At 44.6% G+C, this 21,521-nt stretch overlaps 1 protein-coding gene across 2 annotated transcripts in view; it reads left to right on the forward strand.

The window, feature by feature from the left end:
• Positions 1 to 21,521, forward strand: part of INTS9 (integrator complex subunit 9) — a 63,294-nt gene that overhangs the window by 26,899 nt on the left and 14,874 nt on the right. For both annotated transcript variants that reach the window (XM_068118103.2, XM_068118102.2), the window contains exons 2-9: positions 1,385 to 1,512; positions 9,653 to 9,713; positions 10,785 to 10,847; positions 11,174 to 11,313; positions 15,103 to 15,189; positions 15,305 to 15,425; positions 17,069 to 17,203; positions 17,328 to 17,439. In XM_068118103.2, coding sequence (XP_067974204.1) covers positions 1,385 to 1,512; positions 9,653 to 9,713; positions 10,785 to 10,847; positions 11,174 to 11,313; positions 15,103 to 15,189; positions 15,305 to 15,425; positions 17,069 to 17,203; positions 17,328 to 17,439 — 847 coding nt within the window. The remainder of the gene's footprint in view (positions 1 to 1,384; positions 1,513 to 9,652; positions 9,714 to 10,784; positions 10,848 to 11,173; positions 11,314 to 15,102; positions 15,190 to 15,304; positions 15,426 to 17,068; positions 17,204 to 17,327; positions 17,440 to 21,521) is intronic.

The following is a 21,521-nucleotide window of genomic DNA, read 5'->3' on the forward strand; positions in this document are numbered from 1 at the left end:
TCATCAGCACCGCCACAAGCATCATTAGCATCACCACCAGCTTTATCAGCACCATCGCAAGCATCATCAGCACTGCCACAAGCTTCATGAGCATCACCACCAGCTTTATCAGCACCACCACAAGCATCATCAGCACCACCACAAGCATCATCAGCACCATCACAAGCATTATCAGCACCACCACAAGCATCATCAGCACCACCACAAGCATCATCAGCACCACCACAAGCATCATCAGCACCACCACAAGATTCATTAGCATCACCACCAGCTTTATCAGCACCATCACAAGCATCATTATGTCCATCGCGAGCATCATCAGCACCACCACAAGCTTCATTAGCATCACCACCAGCTTTATCAGCACCATCACAAGCATCATCAGCACCATCACAAGCATCATCAGCACCACCACAGGCTTCATTGGCATCACCACCAGCTTTATCAGCACCATCACAAGCATCATCAGCACCATCACAAGCATCATCAGCACCACCACAAGCATCATCAGCACCACCACAAGCTTCATTGGCATCACCATCAGCTTTATCAGCACCATCACAAGCATCATCAGCACCACCACAAGCATCATCAGCACTGCCACAAGCTTCATTAGCATCACCACCAGCTTTATCAGCACCATCACAAGCATCATCAGCACTGCCACAAGCTTCATGAGCATCACCACCAGCTTTATCAGCACCACCACAAGCATCATCAGCACCATCACAAGCATTATCAGCACCACCACAAGCTTCATTAGCATCACCACCAGCTTTATCAGCACCATCACAAGCATCATTATGTCCATCGCGAGCATCATCAGCACCACCACAAGCTTCATTAGCATCACCACCAGCTTTATCAGCACCACCACAAGCATCATCAGCACCACCACAAGCATCATCAGCACCACCACAAGCATCATCAGCACCACCACAAGCTTCATGAGCATCACCACCAGCTTTATCAGCACCATCACAAGCATTATCAGCACCGCCACAAGCTTCATTAGCATCACCACCAGCTTTATCAGCACCATCACAAGCATTATCAGCACCACCACAAGCATCATCAGCACCACCACAAGCATCATCAGCACCACCACAAGATTCATCAACACCGCCACTATCATCATCCCTACCAAATCCACCTTTATCATCACCATCACCACCGCAATCATTGTCACCACTGCCATCGCTACCAATAGCCATTATCAACATCATATTCATTGCCACCACCAATGACGTCATCATCATAAACATCTGCGCCATGACCGTCACTGTTGCCATGACAGCCACTGTCATACATCCACCATCTTTACTCTTACCATCACCACTACATTCCCTGCATACCTGGCTATGTTTTTGTGATTTGTGTGCAGTACTCCCTGTCTGGACACCCGAGTTTGCCATGCTACATTCTCAAGTTCAAGTTCACCACCATCATGCTGGACTGTGCGCTCGATATGTCCTCAGCGATGCACTTTCTGCCTCTCACACTGGTTCATAGGTATGTGTCTTATAAATACAGCACAGCACATTCCAGTCGGATTAATTTGCCTCCAAACGATCCCATCGGAAGCCAATCCACAGCTCGGGAAACATTTTGCTTCGTTCAAAAATGACCAAAATGAAGCATAAAAATTTTGCACCAAATGAAGTATTTGCAGTTAAAAGAGAAGAGAGAGCATCCATGATGCAATTTTATTTATTTATTAACTTGCTCTTTCTCTGAGCATCCAACACTCTGCACTCCGCGTGATTTATTATTTCATGTAAGGTGAAACATCATCCGACACATTCCAGACTTTGTTACCAGATTCAGTGGCGTTACAGTTAGAGAGTCCACCACCGCCCCGGAACCGTGGAGATAGGAAATCAAAGAGAGGCGCAAAGCGCCCCTCCTTTTATATAAGGGATCGTTTTTCTGTATGCAGCTTTCACATGGGGACTGAAAATGCGTTTCTCAGCTTCATGTCCATCACATGAAGAAGTAAATGCTTTGTACATTGAGGTAATATGTTCCAAATTTCAGCAACGTCCGTTTATGTATTCTTGAGTTATATTTAGAAAACCCTTGAAATCATGTTGGTGTCTGTCCGTCCGTCGGCCCAAAATGTGTGGACACTCATATCTCAAGGACTATACATTGAAACAAGCTGAAACTTGGAATATACATCGGCCAATCGGTCTAGTTAATGGCTTTCGAAACAAATTCCACCTAAGTGCTATAGTTTTTGCTTTAAATTTTTATATATAAAAAAATATATATACAAGTCAGGAGACGATGATGGTTCACGAGCGAGCGGTATTCAATGACAAAGGTAAAAACCGAAAATATATAAATAGGAATGTATTATATCTGTTATGAGACTAGTTAGCTACACAATACCGAAAATTCGGTTAGATTCCGACAACTTAGAAAATTTGACCTTTGTGACCTTGAAATGTCAAAACGAAGGTTACTGACCTTGAAATGAGATAGAAAATAATGTATAATCAGTTATGAGGTTAGTTAGCTACACAATACCGAAAATTCGGTTCGATTCCGACAACTTTGAAAATTTGGCCTTCAAAGGTCAAAGGTCGAAGATTTTGCAATTTGTTGGAAAACTTGTATTTCATGATGTATGTGATAATATAAAAACATGTACGACATTTCACCCTATCAGGAAGCGAACAATGTAATAAAACTATCAAAAATCGACTTTTCTAAATTTCGTGACCTGTGACCTTGACCTTGGGGCGAAAATGAAAAATCGACCTCCGTGGGGCTAGACACATGACATTGGCCTAACCAAATACCGAAACCCCTGTTAGATTCCACCAAACCCCTCGGAGAAGATGTAGTTTGAAATCGATTACCCCCTAAAAAGACATCTTTTTTGGGCGTGGCTCCGCCCACAATGGGCGCAATACGCCCACTCGAGGCAGGACCCAACTAGATAATGATATCAACCTCCCACCCAAGTTTCATCAAGATCGGATGATATCATCGGGTAGTTATGCTGCGGACAGACAGACAGACACACACACACTCATGACGAATATAGTGGTCACTCTGTTTGATAACTCGTGAACCAATAACATGCTGGCTCAATGGCCTAATGGATAAAGCATCAGACTCCCAAGCTGGGGATTGTGGGTTCAAATCCCATCTGGGTTGAATATTTTTTTCCCTTCCTCTTTCAAGTCTTTTATATCGTCTTGAATAAATAAGCAAATAAACAACTTGTATAATGAGCAAAGGCATTTTGTTCGTATTTTAAACTTAATTATTCTTCAATCTGAATTTCAGCATCATTATGAGTATTGCACGACATCAAATTGCGTATTGTATGGAAACCAAGGGAGGAGGCGCAAAGTGCCCCTTCTTTTTTTTTGGGACGGTTTCTCTGTTTGAAACTTTAACATGAGGACTGAAAATTCGTTTCTCAGCTTCAACTGGTATATTGTATATATAAATATAAATACAGTCATGGCCAAAAATATTGGCACCTTTGCACTTTTTTCAAATAATGCACCATTTCTTCCAATAGATTGTTGAAATAAAAAATATTTTGGTATCCACATTTGTATTTCTTTGGTTTGCAGTGGAACAAAACCAAAAAAAAGCTGAAAGAATTACTAAATATTAGCTTATTCCACACAGAAATCCTAAAATGGCCCGGACAATATTATTGGCACCTTTTAGAAGTTGATAGAAATACTTAGATTTCAAGCAGGTGATTCTCCTTTACTCTGGAATTGAACTCACCTATGGTGAGATACAGGTGCCTGCAATATAAAAATCAGTCATTCAACCAGTTTGAATAGAGAAAAGGAGTCATTTTGGTGTTTTGTGTCACTGTGTGTACTGCAATGAGCATGGAGAAAATAAAGAAAATCAGGGAATTGTCTGAGGAGGTCAGACACAGATTGTAGCCAAGCATGGACAATACCAAGGCTACAAGTCCATCTCCAGAGACCATGATGTTCCTCTGTCCATCGTACGCAATGTTATCAGGAAGTTTAAGGCCCATGGCGCTGTTTCCAACCTCCCTGGATGTGGCCGCAAGAGAAAACTTGATTGAAGATTGCAGCGAAGGATTGTTCCAATGGTGGAGAAAGCACCTCGATCAACTGCCAAACAGATTCATTCTGACCTTCAGACACCAGGTACGACAGTTTCAACTCGCACCATCCGTCACCATCTCAATGAAAGGAGACCCAGGAGGACCCCACTGCTGAAAAAGAGACATAAGAAAGCCCAACTGGAGTTTTCCAAAACACACCTGAACAAGCCAAAATCCTTCTGGGAGAATGTCCTGTGGACAGATGAGACCAAATTAGAGCTTTTTTGTAAAGCACATCATCTCTATGTTTACAGAAAACAAAATTAAGCCTTCAAAGAAAAGATCACCTTCCCTGCAGTCAAACATGGAGGAGGTTCAGTGATGTTTGGGGTTGCTGTGCTGCCTCTGGCACTGGGTGCCTTGAATGTGTGCATGGCATCATTAAATCAGGAGATTATCAAAGCATTTTGGAGCGCAATGTTCAAACTAGTGTCAGAAAGCTGGGTCTCCGTCAAAGGTCATGGGTCTTGCAGCAGGACAATGACCCCAAACACGCTTCAAAAAGCACCCAGGAATGGTTCAAGACAAAATGCTGGATTGTTCTGAAGTGGCCAGCAATTAGTCCAGATCTAAATCCCATGGAACACCTGTGGGGAGATCTGAAAACAGCAGTTGGGAGAAGGCACCCTTCAAATCTGGGAGAACTTGCACAAGAAGAGTGGGCCAAACTGCCAGTAGAGAGGTGTTGGAAGCTCATTCATGGCCATAGGAAACACTTGACTGCAGTTATTTTGTCCAAAGACTGTGCTACCAAATATTAAGTCTCGGGCGTCAATAATTTTGTCAATGCCATTTCTTTTTATTTTCTGATTTAAAAGGATATATTAAGTTCTGAATCAAAAACAAAGTTTCTGTTATATTAACAGTGAAATAAAGAATTGTGGAGACCAAATACTTTTGTCAATTTCGACATCTTTTTAGAGAAAATTGTAAGTTATTTGAAAAAGGTGCAAGGGTACCAACATTTTTGGCCACGACTGTGTAGACATATATACACACTTTATACCCCTTTGAAGTATTAAAAACAAGACCGAAAGTCTAACAGCGACGTAGCCCGGTTTGTAAAATATTATAAACCACAAACACATATAATTAGCTTTTTAAACAGTCGCGAATGCTGCTTATACAAAGGGAAAGGTGACCCTCTGGACTGTGGCTCGTATCGAGCGATAAAGTTATTGGAGCATGGAATGAAGGTATTGGAAAGGGTGTTGGAGGGGAGGATAAGGAAGAAAGTGAAGATTGACGAAATGCAGTTTGGATTTATGCCAGGAAGAGGAACGACAGATGCGCTTTTTATTGTGAGGCAGTTGCAGGAGAAGTACATGGTGAAGAGGAAGAAGTTGTTTCTTGGGTTTGTTGATCTGCAGAAAGCATTCGATATGGTTCCACGTGAAGTAATGACATGGGCATTGAGGAAGTTAGGAGTGGAGGAATGGTTGATCAGAGTAGTGATGGCAATGTACAAAAGAGCGCGCACAGCTGTAAGGACGAAGGACGGGAACAGTGGTGAGTTTGAGGTGAAGGTGGGAGTGCATCAGGGGTCGGTACTAAGTCCACTACTATTTGTAGCTGTGATGGAGGTGCTGGCTCGGAACGTAAAGGAGGGTTTACCGTGGGAGTTGTTGTATGCAGATGATCTGGTGTTGATTGCAGAAAGTATGGATGGACTGAAGGAGAAGATGAACAAGTGGAAGGAATGTATGGAGACAAAAGGTCTGAAGGTGAATATCGGAACAACGAAGGTGATGGCAAGTGGTAAAGCATGTGGTGAGGTGGAAAGAACTGGGAAGTGGCCGTGTGCTGTGTGCAGGAAGGGTGTCGGAGTGAATTTCATTCAATGTACAATGTGCGCTGAGTGGGTTCATCAAAAATGTAGTGGTTTGAGAGGGTCATTAACCAGTGTGGCAGCTACATTCAAGTGTAAGGTGTGCACAGAGGGAGCTACAGATGGAGGAAATGTTGAGTTGGATATTGGAGACGGCGTGAAGCTGGAAGGTGTGAAACATTTTGTTACCTAGGAGACATGCTGAATGGAGAAGGTGGCTCAGACTCGGCAACGGTTGCTCGAGTGAGCTGTGCATGGAAGAAGTTTCGGGAACTGAGTGGCGTGCTGACGAGGAGGGGAGTGTCGTTGAAGCTGAAGGGAAAGCTGTATACTGCATGTGTGAGAAGTGTTATGATTTATGGGAGCGAGACATGGGTAATGAACGTAGAGCAGCAACGAAGGCTGGAAAGGGTGGAAATGCGAATGGTTCCGTGGATGTGTGGACTGGAGTATCGTTGAGAGAGAGAGGAAGACAAATGATGAATTGCGAAAGATGATGGGAATAGAGCCTGTGATGGATGCTGTGAAGAGAAACAGTTTGAGATGGTTTGGGCATGTGTTGAGGAAGGATGAAAGTGACTGGTTGAGAAAAGTGATGGAAATGAATGTAGAAGGAAGTAGAGGATGGGGAAGACCGAGAAAGATTTGGCTGAAGATGGTCGAAGAAGAAATGCGGGCAAGGGGTTTAAGAAGGGGAGATGCAGAAAATAGGGCAAAATGGAGAAGATTGTCATGGGGACCGCAAGGCTAATCCCCGCTCTTGCATAGAACATGGCCTTAAAATGCATGTTGTTGTATGCAAGTGTGTGATTCAAATTGGCGCCCCTTTATATGAACTTTTCTCGAGCATTACTTGGTTCCTCCTCAGAACACAAGGGTAGTCCAGCATGCACACGAGATTTTTTGAATGCCCTTATTTTGTATTACTAGGGCATGCCCGTACTATATATATATCTAAAATTATATCCCCCCCCCCTCTATTTACATGAAATGGTTTGGTCCAAAGCGAACGGCTTGCGAGTACGGTGACAATCCCCCCCCTCTATTTACATGAAATGGTTTGGTCCAAAGCGAACGGCTTGCGAGTACGGTGACAATCCCCCCCCTCTATTTACATGAAATGGTTTGGTCCAAAGCGAACGGCTTGCGGAGTTTGGTAAAGAAATCGCCATAACGTGCACAAACGCGCAGGAAAGCGAAAGAATCGCAAATTAGTTTTAATTAGTTTTAAAACATAGTTTAACGCCAACATAGCGGCAACATAGTTTGCCAACGTGAAATAAATGAATACGCTCTCAAATGTGCCGTCCGAGGCAGAGTCTGTTCGGCACGTTCGGCACACGTGATAGCTCGCTGCTCTCTGATTGGTTGAATCGTTTTTTGGACATAGCTCGGTAACTACTTGTCCGATTAATATGAAACCTTGAAAAGGCACATCCTCGGGTCCCCAGCAATATACCTGGCAAGTTTCAAGTATATCGAACCCGTGGTTGTCGAGAAACAGCGGTCACAGACATACATACATACATACATACATACATACACACAGAGATTACTGGAATTATAGATAGATTTGGCGTTTTCTACAAGCTATGGAATGTCCCTTCTTTTCTATACTTTGCCACATGGCACATACCCTCATATATAGGGGCCTTTTCTATGCCCCTGGCATTTTACCCAATAATCTATCTATAATTCCATTAATCTCTGTGTGTATGTGTGTGTGTATGTATGCGACAACGATTTCTCGACAACTACCGGTCCGATATACTTGAAACTTGCCAGGTATATTGCTGGGGACCCGAGGATGTGCCTTTTCAAGGTTTGAAATTAATCGGACAAGTACTTACCGAGCTATGGCGATTTAGCCGTTCGCCGTTCGCTTTGGCGTTGCGAATGGACCAAACCATTGCATGTAAATAGAGGGGGGGGGGTTCTGTGGTCGTTGCGAATGGACCAAACCATTCATGTAAATAGAGGGGGGGGATTGTCACTGTACTCGCAAGCCGTTCGCCGTTCGCTTTGGCGTTGCGAATGGACCAAAACATTTCATGTAAATAGAGGGGGGGGGGATATAATTTTAGATAGATATATAGTACGGGCATATATATAGTACGGGCATGCCCTAGTCTATCTATAATTCCACTAATCTCTGTGTGTATGTTTGTATGTTTGTCTGTGACCGCTGTTTCTCGACAACCACGGGTCCGATATACTTTAAACTTGCCAGGTATATTGCTGGGGACCCGAGGATGTGCCTTTTCAAGGTTTCATATTAATCGGACAAGTAGTTACCGAGCTATGTCCAAAAAACGATTCAACCAATCAGAGAGCAGCGAGCTATCACGTGTGCCGAACGTGCCGAACAGACTCTGCCTCGGACGGCACATTTGAGAGCGTATTCATTTATTTCACGTTGGCAAACTATGTTGGCGTTAAACTATGTTTTAAAACTAATTAAAACTAATTTGCGATTCTTTCGCTTTCCTGCGCGTTTGTGCACGTTATGGCGATTTCTTTACCAAACTCCGCAAGCTGTTCGCTTTGGACCAAACCATTTCATGTAAATAGAGGGGGGGGGGGGGGGGGGATTGTCACCGTACTCGCAAGCCGTTCGCTTTGGACCAAACCATTTCATGTAAATAGAGGGGGGGGATTGTCACCGTACTCGCAAGCCGTTCGCTTTGGACCAAACCATTTCATGTAAATAGAGGGGGGGGATATAATTTTAGATATATATATAGTACGGGCATGCCCTAGTCTATCTATAATTCCAGTAATCTCTGTGTGTATGTATGTATGTATGTATGTATGTATGTATGTATGTATGTATGTCTGTGACCGCTGTTTCTCGACAACCACGGGTCCGATATACTTGAAACTTGCCAGGTATATTGCTGGGGACCCGAGGATGTGCCTTTTCAAGGTTTCATATTAATCGGACAAGTAGTTATCGAGCTATGTCCAAAAAACGATTCAACCAATCAGAGAGCAGCGAGTTATCACGTGTGCCGAACGTGGCGAACAGACTCTGCCTTGGACGGCACATTTGAGAGCGTATTCATTTATTTCACGTTGGCAAACTATGTTGCCGCTATGTTGGCGTTAAACTATGTTTTAAAACTAATTAAAACTAATTTGCGATTCTTTCGCTTTCCTGCGCGTTTGTGCACGCGATGGCGATTTCTTTACCAAACTCCGCAAGCCGTTCGCTTTGGACCAAACCATTTCATGTAAATAGAGGGGGGGGGATTGTCACCGTACTCGCAAGCCGTTCGCTTTGGACCAAACCATTTCATGTAAATAGAGGGGGGGGATATAATTTTAGATATAGATATAGTACGGGCATGCCCTAGTCTATATATGATGCGAGGTAGAAATCTCGCAACCCATTGGTTGGTATCCATGGGGAGTGAGATTTCTCCCTGACCGTTCCAGAGAGGGGTGAGAACAGCCTGGGGTAGACAGATAACACAAACATGCCCCTATATTTGCATACGTAATAAACAGACAATATTGAGGCTCCCTGGAAACTTTTGCTTCCCGAGAAACTTTTGCTTCATCCCTACAGACCCTGTGTTTGTGTTCCTTTTACACTGTCAGCACTCTGTTGCTCTTTATCTACCTTTTCCATCTCTCTCCGTTTTGTCTCGCCCGTGCTCCCTTTGCCCTTGACACCACAACACCCGTTCGTGTTCCTGGCACAGCCCTCGACTCGCCAAGCTGCACAACTGGAACTCCAAGGATGGAAACAAAGCCGTGGAAAAGGTTTGTCGGTTTTGATTCGACATAGATCGGAAATCGGGTGCAAGTCACAGTGTAACTCTGTAAAATTTAGCATTTTTTGAGTTCTCTTTCTGTACTTGGAATGACAACTTGATCTGTTTATTTTAACCTTTAGATACATGTACAATTAAAATTTGTGTCACACTTTTGGTGAACTCCTGCGCACCTCCCAAAAATAACACCTGCCTAGACTTGTACAATATTTACTCCATTGGTGCATACAAAAGGGGCAGTATGTGTTTTGGGAAATGGGAAGGACGGAGAAAATACCAGTGTGTGTGTGTGTGTGTGTGTGTGTGTGTGTACGTGTGTGTACGTGTGCGTGTACGTGTGTGTGTACGTGTGTGTATACGTGTGTGTATGTGTGTGTGTGTGTGTGTGTGTGTGTGTGTGTGTGTGTGTGTGTGTGTGTGTGTGTGTGTGTGTACGTGTGTATGTACGTGTGTGTGTGTGCATGTGTGTATATATGTGTGTGTGTGTATGTGTGTGTACGTGTGTGTATGTATGTGTGTACGTGTATGTATGTGTACGTGTGTGTGTGTGTATGTGTGTGCATGTACGTGTACGTGTGTGCATGTGTGTGTGTGTATGTATGTGTGTGTGTATGTTTGTGTGTACGTGTGTGTGTGTATGTGTGTGCATGTACGTGTGTGCGTGTATGTGTGTACGTGTACGTGTGTATGTGTGTGCATGTGCGTGTACGTGTGCATGTGTGTACATGTATGTGTGTACGTGTGTTTGTACGTGTGTGTGTGTGTCCGTGTGTGTGTGTGTATGTGTGTACGTGTGTGTGTGTGTCCGTGTGTGTGTGTATGTGTACGTGTGTGTGTGTACGTGTGTGAGTGTACGTGTATGTGTGTACTTGTGTGTGTGTGTGTGTGTGTGTGTGTATGTGTGTGTGTGTGTGTGTGTGTGTGTGTGTGTGTGTGTGTGTGTGTGTGTGTGTGTGTGTGTGTGTGTACTTGTGTGTGTGTGTGTGTGTGTGTGTGTGTGTGTACTTGTGTGTGTGTGCGTGTGTATACCATGTGGTATTATTGTGCGAGTGTCTCTCAGGAACTGAAAGAGTGCGCTGGTAGGCTGTTTGTGGATTCTGCTCCTGAGTTCCTCGTACCTGAGGTAGGTTGACGAACACGGTGCGCGTAACGCTGAAGTATTGCCCGGAATGCAACTGCTACTCGGACATATTCATCCTTTAGTAAAAAACTGGCTGTTTTAAATGAGGATGTTGTAAATGAATGAATAAAACGTTGCCGTTTTAAATGTTGTAAATGAGGCTTCCTTTAAATGCCGTTAAATTTGGACCATCGTTACCCATCTTTTACCTGAATTCCCGGAAGGTCGAGTCCTATGAAATATATCAATGATCGCTTAAAAATCGATCCTATTATTGCACCTCGTGCACAAGCTCACAACTTGTGGAAATGACCCACGCATCCCCACAGAAGGACCTGCTTGACCTGTCGACGGTCGACGCAATCCTGATATCAAACTACCACTGCATGCTGGCGCTGCCCTACATCACCGAGCGATCCGGGTTTTCTGGACCGGTTTTCGCCACCGAGCCCACGTTGCAGATTGGCCGGTGAGCTGGACAAGTGCTCGAACGCTGCACCATGCTTACTGCATTTCATTATCTCCACGCTTTTTAAAAACAAAGTGAAATGGGAGGATATTGTAATCGGTTCCGTTTGTCCTTCCGTCCGTTTGTCCGTCCGTCACGCTATCTTCTCCTAAATGGGTGGGCAGAAATTCACCAAACTCGGTCGTTTTTTGGATTTGAACCCCGGTTCATGCCACATGTGGTGGGGACTTAGGGTCACAGCGCTGGGTCAAAATGGGGAAATTTCTTTTTTTTCTTCTCAAAACATTTTTTTTTTTTGTATACAGGATCGAGGCTCGTGAAAGAGCTAACATTTATCACACAAACAAATCAAACAGACACACAAAGTATATAATAAGGGGAGCGGTAGCCAAGATGGGGAGATAGGGGGAAGCACACAAACACAACATTTGAGAGCAGGGACATCGGGAGATCTGTGGGAGGGAGAGGGCTTGGGGGGAGGAGGCGGGCGTGGGAAGGGGGGGGGGGGGGGGAGAGAAGTATAAAACACAAGCACACTGCTCGGACTCCCAGGAGAGAAGTATAAAACACAAGCACACTGCAAGGACTTCCAGGAGAGAAGTTGGTATTTCAAATAAGTGTATCTGGGGTGAAATTAACGGGGGTAGAAAAGATCAAGGTTTTGGATGGGGGAAGATAAGAGATGGTGGTGAACAGCTGTTTTAAAGACCTGGAGGGAGGAGTGGGATTGAAGAGAGTGAGGGAGTTTGTTCCAGAGGCGGGAGAAAAGAGGAATGAAGGAGTGAAGGTGAGCAGCGAGTCTTGATTTTGGCAGTTTGACCATAAGAGGGTTGCTGGCAGATCTTGTGCGACTTGTAGGAATATTTGAGGGACAGAGCCCAGAGAGAGCTGGGGGGGCAAGGCCGGAGAGGAGTCGGAGAGGAATAATATTTCTAGTGCAACCTTTTGCCATCTTTAAACTTTGTTTTAAGTGGGAAGCGTGGGATTTGCGATGGCGCGCCATTGAATTCCTTCGCTCCAGTTTCTGAGCAAACGGGTGTTTTTACCATTCCTCTGACCTGAAATACCGAGTGTAAAGGGTCATATGATTCACAACTGGGAATATGTATGTTGCCTGAGGAGGAAGATGAGGAGGAGGGGGATGAGTATGACAATGGGAGAGGAGGAGGTAAAAGGAGTCGTCGTCTGGCAGGGGGGGTGTCCCACAATAGGTTTGGCTAAGGGATGATAAAATACAAAAAAAGAGAACAATTATAATAACAAATGTAAATCTGTTATACTTGTTAGAATGTAAAACAAGCGTGCTCTTAATGAACTCAACACACACTTTGCTATGACCTTGCACGGAGTTACCAGCCCTTGACCTTTCCAGATTGGCCTCATATTTGCCACCTCCTTCCTATGACGTTTGTACACCTATGCAACAGCTTAACACATCTAATGCACCTCATCTGAACAATGTGCCTACCCAATTGATCAACTAGTTTTCCCATGAGATATCACTACAATCTTTAACAAATGTTTACAAAGAGGATGTTTCCCAAATATATGGAAGAATGATTCGGTCTGTGCTGTACCAAAGTGTCCCATACTGACTGAGTACAAACAACTAACACTAATCTCAGTCGCTCCTATTCTTATGCCTCCGCCAACGAAACACCAAAGAAGTGTTTTCAGGTTGTCCATCCGGCTGTCAGTCCGTCCGTCTGTCTGTTTGTCTGGCCTTGATATGTTTTCATTACCACGATAACTTAAGAACGGCTGAAGAGGTCTTTGTCAAACTTGGTGCAGGTATGTATAATGAGGTAAAGATGAACCGATTAAATTTTGGGGTCACAAGGTCAAATGCCAAAGGTCAGAGGTCATGTTAGGTAAACGTCCTGTTACCGCGATAACTTGTGAACCAGTGATGGGATTCTGACCAAAGTTGGTACAAGTATGTGTTATGATGCATATATGAACTGATTTCATTTTGGGGTCAATAGGTCAAAGATTAGAGGTCATGTTAACTTACAATTATTTCATTACCACGATAACTTAAGAATGGCTGTAGGGATCTAAGTCAAACATGGTACAGGTATGTATAATGATGAAAAGATGAACTGATTAGATTTTGGGGTGAAGAGGTCAAAGGCCAGAGGTCATGTTAAGTAAAATTTATATTTCCGTGTCAACAAGTGATGGGATTTTGAACAAACTTGGTATAAGTGTATATGATGCAAAGACGAACTGATTGGATTATGGCATCAACAGATCAAAGGTCAGAGGTCATGCCAGGTAAAAATGTGATAACTTGAGAACAGCTGAATGGATTTAAATCAAACTTGGTACAAGTATGTATAATTATGTAAACATGAACTGATTAGATTATGACGTCATTCGGTCAAAGGTCAAATGTCCCGTTAAGTAGAAATTCTGTTACTGTTCTAACTTGTGAACCGGTGATGGGATTCTGACCAAAGTTGGTACAAGTATGTATTATGATGCATATATGAACTGATTTGATTTTGGGGTCAATAGGTCAAAGATTAGAGGTCATGTTAACTTACAATTATTTCGTTACCACGATAACTTAAGAATAGCTGTCGGGATCTAAGTCAAACATGGTACAGGTATGTATAATGATGAAAAGATGAACTGCTTAGATTTTGGGGTGACGAGGTCAAAGGCCAGAGGTCATGTTAAGTAAAATTCATGTTTCCGTGTCAACTTGTGAACAAGTGATGGGATTTTGAACAAACTTGGTATAAGTGTATATGATGCAAAGATGAACTGATTGGATTATGGCATCAACAGATCAAAGGTCAGAGGTCATGCCAGGTAAAAATGTGATAACTTGAGAACAGCTGAATGGATTTAAATCAAACCTGGTACAAGTATGTATAATTATGTAAACATGAACTGATTAGATTATGGCGTCATTCGGTCAAAGGTCAAAGGTCAGATGTCTCGTTAAGTAGAAATTCTGTTACTGTTCTAACTTGTGAACCAGTGATGGGATTCTGACCAAAGTGGGTAGAAGTATATATATGATGCAAATATGAACTGATTATATTTTAGCATCAAAGGTGACGAGTTGTGATTTCGGTGAGGTTTTCGCATTTGTGATCTTTTGTGAGATTTTTTTTGCGAGAATTTGCGAGAAAGTTTCTGCTAAATCCGCTCATCCGGCTTGCTTTGTCTTACCGTCATTGGAACCTCGGAGCGAATACAAATCGACAAAACGAGGAATTCAACAAAGTTGAGCTGCACAGTCCGGTTCGGAGAAAAGTGGGGAATCCCCGTTTCTAGAGTAGGCGGGAAATCCCTTACAAAACAATCGGTTTCATTGATTGCAAACTTCAAACAAACGGAGATAAATGTTTTGATGAAAAAAAAAGAAAAAAGCGCAGGCCTAGTTCGTGGTTCAGTGTAATTTTTTTTTCAAACAAATTGAAAATTTCTTTTTTTAATTACTTCTTTTTTTCTTTTTTTTTGAAATTTAATTTCTTTCTATCTTGGCGAAAGCAGCTTGTGTCGTGCTATTCCATATGTGCACGTAGAGGGCCAGCTCTTATGGAGAACACTGTTTGGGCCTCGCCCATTTAGCGTTTGATGATTCGAGAGAGTTAATTTATTTATCCGAAGCATTTGCACGTAAGGAATGAAAGCAGAGCGGTGATACGATCTGTGGGTTTGAGGTATACAGTGGTACGAGTGCACCATTTGTGTTTAGTTGAGAGATGAACACTTGCCGTACCTCCGATTTCATTCTTTGTTTGATTTGAGATCACGTTATGCGTCCTGCAGGCAGCTGATGGAGGAGCTTGTAACGCTGATTGAAAGAGTGCCCAAACCTCATGCTTCCTCGAAATGGAAGAACAAGGACGTTCTCCGGTACATGTATTTCTCGTATGTTCTCTTCCCACCTCCGTTCGATTCGTTTTATTTGACTCGTTTTTATCCTGTATTAACTTAGCGTTCTCTCACCCCCTCCCCTCACACCATTCAGCTCTCTTCCAAGTCCCTTGAAGGATGCGCAGGACATATGGTCGTGGAGACGATGTTACAGTCTCCAGGAAGTTAATTCGGCACTCAGCAAAGTTCGCCTCGTCGGCTTCTCACAGAAGAACGTGAGCCCCGGAGAGTGTCTATTGAATAATCTTACTATAATTCACCAAATGTCCGTCCGTCTGTCTGTCCGTCTGTCCGTTCCCAGGTACCGCAAAAGCGGCTGAACCGATCACAACGATATTTTGGGTGGGTAATCCTGGGACCCCCTGGAGTAAAATAGGCTATATTGTTTTTCCAATTTCAGCTTTGGTCTCCAGCATTTTCAGGTTTGGACTCCCGCATAACGTTATTGTCCCGGGTACCACAAAAGCGGCTGCACTGATACACCTCCATGCCGGTGGGATTCCCACGGGTCACCCCGCTAGTAAGAGTAATTCAGTAAAAGTTTTAAAATGCAAAAGGTGGACCGTGGACTTATCGTCATCGGAAGAAACTTTTACGGATTTAATTCCACTGGAGGAATCATGGCAACCTGCATCGATTAATAGCCGAGTAATTGTTTGGCGTAATTTGCAAACGGCAAGTCGGATCCAGTATCTTGTTGCTGATGTCACAGTAAGTATTGCGACCGGCACATCTTTGTGCCACGTCCCAACCACTCCAGCACTCGGAGCCAATCCTTGTCATAAAACTATGAAATGTTAATTTCCGACTTGTCTTGTTACCGCCAAGTCCCCCAAGGTCCGGAGTCACTGTGCGCCTCCGCTCCTTCGTCACTCTCTCTCTTCCCATCTGTGGAAACAGCTTCCACATTATCTTCGATCTCATTCTTGAAGGCAGCTGTTCACCGCCGTCTCGGTTCTTCCCCCATTCAGGGCCATGGTCTTTTAACCTCCCCGCCCAAGCCCACCTCCTTAAGTTTCCAGCTTTTCCTTCCTGAGAGTTTGCAACTTAAAAAAAATATAAAAAATTCCACCCCATGTGTCCTCCCTCATTTTCTTTATTTCTCAAAGTCTCCCTCTATTTTGTCTCACAACTCTGCTGTTGGTGTGTTTCCCCCTCTCTATCGACTGTTCCTTTTGTCCTGTTACTTCCTGATCCATTATAAGTTATATTTCCTTCAAAAGCCTCAACTTTGTACCCAATAAAAGAGTTTGTGAACAAATATGGCAAGGCAATTTAAAAAAAAAGTTTACTAGATTTTAGGAAACTACACCTGAGGGTACAGATAACTTGGTAATTTTATAAGAATATTCACTTTAACCCCGAGCGTCCTCCTCATCTCCCACATTCCTTCAAAGGATAGGTTGTAATGAGACTGTTGTGGAAATCAATCAAGTCCACAACTTTGTCCCATAGGTAGGTTTAATAGCAATCATATCTCTGGCAACATCCTGTAGAATACAATCATGCAATATATATCAGGATCTTGGCATCATATAGGAAGGATCGATAATATTAGTCAATGCAAGCAAGCCTAGAATATCTGCATGTACGTACCATCCGAGTCTACATGTCATAGAGTAAATGTCGCAGGAGTGGCCCGGAGCCGCAGACGTCCGAGGTCTTATAGACGCCTCTCAGTGGTTTAAGTGAACATCACACCTGGGTTCAACTTTGATACATTTTCACTACAGAGACCATGAGATGAGATGTCCGTTTAGTGCCGAACGTTAATTGCGTTCCTCAGGGTGACTCGTATGTCCACTTAAGCTGGCTGGTTGTGGTACGAATGGTGACTTTGCTAATTGTGTGCCCATAGGAGCTGTTTGGTGCTGTTTATGTGACACCGTTGAGCTCTGGGTACTGCCTCGGTAGTTGCAATTGGCTCATCCAGTCGGAGTATGAAAGAGTCGCCTACATGGCGAGCTCGTCGCTCTTCACCACGCATCCACAGGTACCTCGTTTTGACCAAGTCATCGATCGACCACTCCATGTGATTTTTATTTTAAAAATTCTCTCACCTCCATTAAGTACGTATGTGCATACGACGACCCTCTTTTTTTGCCATGCGTTCCCAGCCGATGGATCAAGCCCCCTTGCGAGGTTGTGACGTGCTCCTGCTCACCGGCCTCACCCAGTTCCCCACGGCGAACCCCGACAGCATGCTCGGGGAGTTCTGCAGCAACCTCGGTGAGGGGAATACGGTCATCCCTGCTCATTAGAGCACTAAACCTGGATGATAAATGTGTGGAGGCGTTCCCGTTACGGTCTAATGATGATGTGTCTTCAGTTTCATTACGTCTCCCCCTTCTCTTCTCTTAATCCTGTGTATTCCTAATGTTGAGACGTAATCTATAAATGCATTTCACAAACTTCGGAAGAACCTGGTTTCTCTAGTCCGTCCGATTCCCGGTTAGAGACGTAGTACGGGATTTCATCAAAGGAGTGAAAGTTGTTTGAAGTTGCCATATTGATGCAGATATGGTGCCAGTAGGGGGCGCTGCATTATGAAGTATGAAGTACCTTTAAATCTGGGGTGGGGAACCTCCGGCCTCCGGCCCGTATACGGCCCGCGAGACCGTTTGATCCGGCCCGCGAGGCAATTCATCTATCTATAATAAAAAAAGTTTTTTTTTTTTTTTTTTTTTTTTTGTATACAAGATCGAGGCTCGTGAAAGAGCGAACATTAATCACACAGAAAGACAAACCGACACATAAAACATATAACATCGGGAGCAGTAGACAAGATGGGGAGAGAGGGGGAAGAACACAAACACAACATTTGAGAGCAGGGACCGAGAGACATGGAGACATCGAGAGATCTGTGAGAGGGAAAGGGCTTTGGGGGGGGGGGGGGCATGGGAAGGGGGGTGGGAGAGGTATAAAACATATGGACACTGCCAGGACTTCCAGGAAAGAAGTTGGAATTTCAAACAAGGTGGATCTGGGGTGAATTAGCGGGGGTAGAAAAGATCAAGGTTTTGGATGGGGGAAGATAAGAGATGGTGGTGAACAGCTGTTTTAAAGACCTGGAGGGAGGAGTGGGATTGAAGGGAGTGAGGGAGTTTGTTCCAGAGGCGGGGGAAAAGAGGAATGAAAGAGTGAAGGTGAGCAGACAGCCGAGATTTCGGCAGTTTAACCATCAGAGGGTTGCTGGCAGATCTTGTGCGACCTGTAGGAATATTTGGGGGACAGAGCACAGAGAGAGCTGGGGATGCAAGGCCAGAGAGGAGTCGGTAGAAGACAGAAAGACCACCTACCTGCCTGCGGTGAGTGAGTGAAAGGCCCTCAGAGTTAGCTTCATCACGGGAGATTCCAATGATTCTGAAAGCTTTGGATTCAACAGCGTGAAGCCGAGCCAGGTGTGAGGCAGGAGCACCAGCCCATAGGGGAGAACAGTATTCCATTGAGCTGCGGATGAAAGCCTTGTATGTGGTGAGGAGCTCAGGTGTGCCTAGGAAGGACTTCGCACGACGGAGGATGCCCAGTCGGCGACTGGCTTTGGAGGCCAGCTTGGAAATGTGGTTTTCCCAAGAAAGATCATGGCAGATAGTGAGACCCAAAAGCTTGAGCGACAGAACTTCTTGGAGAGGATTGTTGAGAAAGTAGATGGGAGGGTTGTCCAGTCGATCTTTTCGGAGAGACATAGTAAGAGTGTGAGATTTGTCCTCCCTTTGCTCGAGTTCTACAAACTGTATGTACGTGCTGAGGATTTTCCCATTCTGAGGAGACATGCACTGAAGTTTGCATCACTGTTTGGGACGACCTACAGCTGTGAGCAGTTCTTTTCAAAACTGACTCTTGCAAAGACTCGGTTCCGCTCAAGACTGACTGACCCAAACCTGCAAAACCAGCTGCGAGTAGCATCATCATCACTACCACCAGACACCAAACGCCTCGCCAAAGAGAAACAGTTCCAGCCATCGCATTAGGTGAGTCCGATATATGTATTCAATAATTTAGCATGGCCCTCGAAGGATGTTCTAAAAATCGAAATGGCCCTCGACAGGAAAAAGGTTCCCCACCCCTGCTTTAAATCCTCTGTGGTCTGTAGGAAACTTTCAGCTGAAAATAATAAAAATCCAAATTGACTGCATTTGTCCAGAAAAGAGTTTAGCCTTATTAAATCCGATTTTTATTTTAAAAAAATGCTTCCAGTTTACACGAAACGGGATAAAATCAAGATGAACGTACTCTCATTTGAGTGTAGCAGTTCGGAGTGTTGTACGTTACATAGATTCATTTGATACCAATCATGACTAACTCCTTCCGAACCTGTCCTTTGTTAGTACCTTCGTTAAGCAAGGTATGAATAACGGTGCATTGAAGTCCCGTTGTATGAAGATGCTTTGCACTCCATAGTCCGTAGCAGTCTCGATAACTGTGTGAGTGATTGGTGGTTAGTGCATGTCTTATTTCTTCAACAAATGGAAGAATGAAAGGAAGAGTCTTCCACTATTCAACTGTTTCGTTCTCCAAATGCAGCTGGCAGAATGGCGCACAGGTACGCACGCTCGCTTCTAAGCTCTGTAGCCTGTGTTCGAGTAACTGACATCCCGGTGTTTCACAGGAAGGGCGATTCATCAATGTGTGTGCCGTCCCTCGGATGGACGTTAACAGGTGTCGAGTCTGCCCGCATTCGTTGGTGAACGTTGAAGACCCACGGTGTCCTTCGCGAAGAGTAGACGAGATATTGCCTGCACCGTGGCCAAATTGCAAATTCCTGCCCTAACTACTGCTGGGAAGACGATGGCAAACCACCCAGTATAACCTTTGCTCAGGAAGCTGCTTTGGTGGCACTGACGCTCTGTGAAGCGTATGGTACGTCGGAGAGAGGCGAAGAGAGAGAGAGAGAGACAGAGAGAGAGAGGGAGAGAGAGACAGAGAGAGAGGGAGAGACAGAGAGAGAGAGGGAGAGAGGGAGAGAGAGAGAGAGACAGAGAGAGACAGACAGAGAGAGGGAGAGAGAGAGACAGAGAGAGAGGGAGAGACAGAGAGACAGAGAGAGAGAGAGGGAGAGAGAGAGAGAGACAGAGAGAGACAGAGAGAGGGAGAGAGAGAGAGAGGCAGACAGAGAGAGAGAGAGGCAGACAGAGAGAGAGAGGCAGACAGAGAGAGAGAGAGAGAGAGAGAGACAGAGACAGAGACAGAGACAGACAGACAGACAGACACAGACAGACAGACAGAGAGACAGACTGAGAGAGAGACAGACTGAGAGAGAGACAGACTGAGAGAGAGACAGACTGAGAGAGAGACAGACTGAGAGAGAGACAGACTGAGAGAGAGAGACTGAGAGAGAGACAGACTGAGAGAGAGACAGACTGAGAGAGAGACAGACTGAGAGAGAGACAGACTGAGAGAGAGACAGACTGAGAGAGAGACAGACTGAGAGAGAGACAGACTGAGAGAGAGACAGACTGAGAGAGAGACAGACTGAGAGAGAGACAGACTGAGAGAGAGACAGACTGAGAGAGAGACAGACTGAGAGAGAGACAGACTGAGAGAGAGACAGACTGAGAGACAGACAGACTGAGAGAGAGACAGACTGAGAGACAGACAGACTGAGAGACAGACAGACTGAGAGACAGACAGACTGAGAGACTGAGAGACAGACAGACTGAGAGACAGACAGACTGAGAGACAGACAGACTGAGAGACAGAGGGGGGGGGGGGAGAGAGGGAGACTGAGAGACAGAGGGGGGGGGGGGGGAGAGAGGGAGACTGAGAGAGAGGGGGGGGGGGAGAGGGGCTGAGAGAGAGGGGGGGGACAGAGAGAGACGGGGAGGACAGAGAGAGAGGGGAGGATGGAGAGAGAGAGAGAGAAAGAAAGAAAGAAAGAAAGAAAAAAAGAAAGAAAAAAAAACAGCAGAAAGAGTTCTCCAAAACAACTCGCCTTTGTAAACCTTTTACGTGCGCATGGCATTTTCCCAGTCTGTAAGTAAATTCAAGATGAGATTTTAAACAACTCGAAAGGCCATTCCAGAGATTCACGGATTTTCTTTTTGGGCAAATCCCGTGTTTAAGGTTTCTTCCTCTTCATTGAATTGCATCGCGTGCTTTACAGTCTATGAATAACGTGACCGGACTCGTTTCCGTGACCTGACATCAATCCGACTGTTCAATTTTGTAGCTGCAAAGTTCCCACAGCAGAAGATTTCCAAAAATAGGCCTTCGGGCGACACCCTCGTCACATAGTCAAAAGGTATCAGTTGGCCTGCTTTTGTGTCAGCAGTGCCACACTGGTTTGGTTAATATTTGCTCTTTCATAAGTA

This window comes from Myxine glutinosa, chromosome 5 (genome assembly GCF_964187855.1).
Source record: "Myxine glutinosa chromosome 5, kmMyxGlut1.1, whole genome shotgun sequence".
Taxonomy (NCBI): domain Eukaryota; kingdom Metazoa; phylum Chordata; class Myxini; order Myxiniformes; family Myxinidae; genus Myxine; species Myxine glutinosa.